Source organism: Nematolebias whitei, unplaced genomic scaffold (genome assembly GCF_014905685.2).
Source record: "Nematolebias whitei isolate Nwh7 unplaced genomic scaffold, NemWhi1 Nwh_scaf_3749, whole genome shotgun sequence".
NCBI classification, from domain to species: domain Eukaryota; kingdom Metazoa; phylum Chordata; class Actinopteri; order Cyprinodontiformes; family Rivulidae; genus Nematolebias; species Nematolebias whitei.
In genome coordinates, this window is record NW_023622294.1 from 639 (window position 1) to 4863 (window position 4225).

Here is a 4225-nt window from a genome sequence, read left to right on the forward strand (position 1 = left end):
GGGGGGGGGGGGGGCGCTCTTGGTCGCTGTAGTGCTCTATCTCTGACTGTTTGGGCACTCCTGGCTGATTGTCCCGGTTGGGGTTTGGTGGCCTCTCTGGTTGGGGGGCTGGGTGTTGGGCTGGGAATCGGGTTGGGGCGTCTGGACGGTTTCGGGATGGGTCTGGGTTGCTGGCCCTGGTTCTGGTTGGTCCTCGGGGACTATGTGCCGGTCCGTGGCCTTGATCCCTGGTGGTGCGGCTGCCACCTCCTCCTAGGTATCTCTGTTAGAGCCTCTGTCCCCTGGTGGATCTTGGAGAGTGGGGGTGCCTATTGGGGTCAGTGGGGGAGCTGGTCCCCTGGGGGGGGCATTGCCACCTCAGTTCACCTCCCCATCCCAACGTCCTCCTCCGCCCACTCCACCACACCACCACTCAAACAGGGTTTTGGGGTTCAGGTGCACTACTGAGCTACGGGGAGAATCATCCATCTCCGTGGCTGGTGGGGTCCTGGGCCCTAATTTTAATATACAACCTAGACACTCACTTATAACACTCTCACGACACAGGCATATATAGGATCTGGAGTGGGCACATGATCGCACTTAGGTGGTGGGATGTACTACCATTTCCACCTCCCCGGACCTGTGCCCACTCTCATATGTAGCATGTAGACATTTAGGGTTCTGTGCGGAGATGAGGGGTGAACGGGCGCCGCCTGCTCTCTGGGCAAGAGGTGGGTCTGTGCCGGTCGCCACCTCATCCCCCCATTTTAAACGCACTGTATAACAACATGCATCAACACCATATTCGAGTGGGAGGAGGAGGAAGTGGGTCTGTTCATAATTTATTTATGCATATATAGATTTATTTATTTATGTATTTTTTTTTTTCCCCTTTCACAAACACCTCCTTTCTCCGTGTGACACTAGGGGTCGGGGATGGAGGGGGGGGGGGCGCATTGTTGGGGTCTGGGCTGTGGGTGGGCTTTGGGCCTTGGGGGCGGTCAGTGTTGGGGCCGGTGCTTCGGTTCCTCCTGGGCTGTTCCGATTCTTTTAATCTAGGTTCCTGGTTGCGATGGCCGGCACTCTGACCGGGGTGGCTGCCGGCTTTCGGCGGGGGGTCGGCTATGGTAGTGTACGTGTGGTCATTGGTGGTGTAGGGCGGCGGTTGGGGGCGTGGCTTCGCCTCATCCGGGCACTGGCTGGTCTTCCTGTGTGGCATTTGCAGTGGGGGTGCTCTGTGTGTGGGGGGGTGCATGGGTGGCGTGCTGGGGCGTCTCCGGGCCTATGGTGCGGAGCTCTTGATGTGAGAGCCAGCCCTCCTCGGCTGCGGCTCCCTGCTGCTCTGCCCCTTGGGCTGGGGCCGGCCTGTGGTCGCTGTCAGGTAGATGGTGCATGCGGTCGGCCCGACAGAGATTCTGTCGGGCTATCTGTGTGTGCCTGTTGGTTGCTCGGGTTGGGTTTTTGGTGGTCCCCCCTCTCTTGGATCAATTTGGGCCCCACGTTTGGTGTGGGGCCCACTCCCCCCGGTCGTGCCCCCCTTTGGCGGGGGACTCCCTTGCCGCCGGTGCATTGGTGGCTCTCGGTGTCTGGGCTGGGTGGTGGGGTGCACGTCGGTCCGCCCTGGTTGCTGCCTGGCGGGGCCTGGGTGCCCTGGCTCTGTCGGGGCTCTGCTGGGGGGTGGTATGGCCTCGGGGCTTGGGGCTCGGTGTCCATGGCCGGATCTACTTGGGGGTGGCATGGGTCGCTGGCCGGGCCTGTGGGCTCGTCGTTGCAGCTTCCTGGAGGCTCTGCATTGTGGTGGCTGGGGTCACCCGGTTCTTTCCTCTGCTCCTCTCTGGGGGGGGGTGCGGTTCTCCCTGTTGGGAGACTCTTGGGGCTCCGGGCCTGTGGGCCGCTGTGTGTCTGTGGCTCCGGTCCTCCCTATGTTGCCATTGTGTCCTGGGGGGGCGGGTCTGTGGGCCCCCGCGTCCACTATTGGGCATTCTTTTGGAGAAATCTGGTGGTGGTGGGCGTGCTTGCGCGGGTGTTTGGATTCAGGTGCTTTGACAGATGCACGCTAGGTTGGGTAGTGGTGGAAGCTATATGATTCCTTGTGCGATGTCGAATGTTTCATGGTGATATTGTGGGTGGCATTGTGCTGTGCATGTTGTTTTGTCATGTTGGTCTCTTGTCTTATCTTCTTCTTTTTTATTATTTATTTATTCTTCTTTCTTCTCTTTCTTTAAAAAAAAAAAAAAAAAAAAAAAAAAATTGAGCGATGATGATAAGTTCATTGAAACACTTCACAATGTTTCTACACTTAAACTGAGCTCACAAAAAAAAAAAATAAAAAAAATAAATAAATAAATAAATAATCAAAATAAAAATACACAATGACTTTGGACTTTTTTTGGGCGGAGCTGCCGGATCCGAACAAAGAGTTGCCGGAACAGAACGGGTCAAAATGAGAGAGTTCGCGGATCTTGTTCCAACAGGATCCGGCTCAAATTAACCACTGATTAAGAGTAAAAAGAAAGAAAACAAGGTTTCCAGTAGAGCAAAAATAAACTGTGGATTTCTGGGTGGAAGTTATCGTCAGTCATAAATCATCAATCAACACTGGGCACAGGCGTGACAGTAGAACTTCAGTTTGATCTAATGAAACTTGTTTTTAATGCAGCAGATTTCCACAGTCAGTGATAACGTTTGAACCGGCCTGAGAAACGTACCACTTTTTCTACAAACTGGTCATGAACGGAGTCCTCCACAAACAGCCTGCCAGCTGCAATGCAGTTTTCTCCTTTGTTAAAGAACACGGAGTTCATGCCCTGAAACACACAGATAACAACATGTTGGTTGTAGCAGCACAAACACACTGCATGGATAATAAATGAAGGAAATGTGTACACACCATGCGCACAGCTTTGTCCATGTCACAGTCACTGAAGATGATGAGAGGGGATTTTCCTCCAAGCTCCAAAGAGACTTTCTTTACGTTACTGACTGCACAGCTTTAGATCAAGCATAAATGTGAGCAATTTTATTTCTTTTGAAGACGGAGGTCTGTGCAAGTCATACTCTTACCTTTTCATGATGTGTTTACCGATTTCAGTGGAACCTGTGAAGCCCAGCTTACGTACGTCAGGATGGTCAGACAAACGCTGCCCCACCACAGCACCTAAAAGAAAAGGATAAACTTAAAGAAACCTCCTATTTGTGAATTTGGTTTGTCTTTACTAATTAACCAGGTTGTGCTTTCCTACCTGATCCAGGTAAAATGTTAATCACCCCTTTAGGCAGCCCCGCTCTTGCTCCCAATTCAGCAAACTTTAATGCTGTAAGTGGAGTAACCTGGTGGTAGAATAATAAAAATGATTCAAGTATCTCTAGAATGGTTTGGTTTAGGAGTGATTTCTGCAGGCTGAGTCCAACCTGAGCAGGTTTGAGAACCATGGTGTTTCCAGCTGCCAGGCAAGCTGCAGTCTTCCAGGCCAGCATCATTAGGGGATAGTTCCAGGGAATCACAATAGCACATACTCTGAAGATTAAAAAGTCTGGATTAACGGCTGTTACACAAATGATTGTGAGTGTAGTGAACTAAGCCTCAGGTCAAATCTGGCCTTGAGGGCCTTCCTGGGACAAGAACTGTATTTCATTGATTTGAGTCCAGAAACACAAAATTAAGTTCATCCAGAGACTTTCTAAGTGTCCTGCACTGATCAATTGAAAGAACACTCTCTTTTTCTATGATCAATTGAAAGAACACTCTCTTTTTCTATTATCATTACTATAATACAAATGTCTTGATAATCAAAGTGTGTTTAGTTCAAACCATTTTTAAATGTTGAAGTGAACTACTCATTTTAAATCAACTGTGAAACAGTATTAGTGATTTTTTAATCCTCATTCAAAGTAGAAATCAAGTTAAGGTCTGTTACAGAGTAATTATGCATTTTCTGATTTTCTGTCTTCAATGAGCAAGTGTAAGTTGGTCCAAGGTTGGAGTCAAACGAAAACAAGTTGTTGGAATGAACTGTCATGTTTTTAAATCCTCTCAGACATAAATAGAGAAGCTGGCACCTGTTTTCCCCCAACTCGCCTAAACATTTCTCTCGTCTGTCTCAAAAACATCTTCTGTCCATTCCAAAACAATTTTTCTGTTTTTCTGACTTTTAATAACCTCTTACATCACTAAAACACACCACTGTTTGGTCGATCGACCAATCAGGAACTTCCCAAATGAACTGGAAATAGAACTCTTTAA

General features: G+C 49.4%; 1 protein-coding gene across 1 annotated transcript; it reads right to left on the reverse strand.

Annotated features, from left to right (window-relative positions):
- Positions 1-2690: 2690 nt before the first annotated feature.
- On the reverse strand, positions 2691-3494 carry LOC119429611 (cytosolic 10-formyltetrahydrofolate dehydrogenase-like; the record flags this gene model as incomplete). The annotated part of the gene is made up of 5 exons (XM_037697209.1): positions 3394-3494; positions 3225-3312; positions 3046-3139; positions 2873-2972; positions 2691-2789 (listed from the first exon to the last, which is right to left on the reverse strand). Coding segments are annotated over exons 1-5 (450 nt in total), but the record flags the coding sequence as incomplete, so codon positions are not given.
- Positions 3495-4225: the final 731 nt, after the last annotated feature.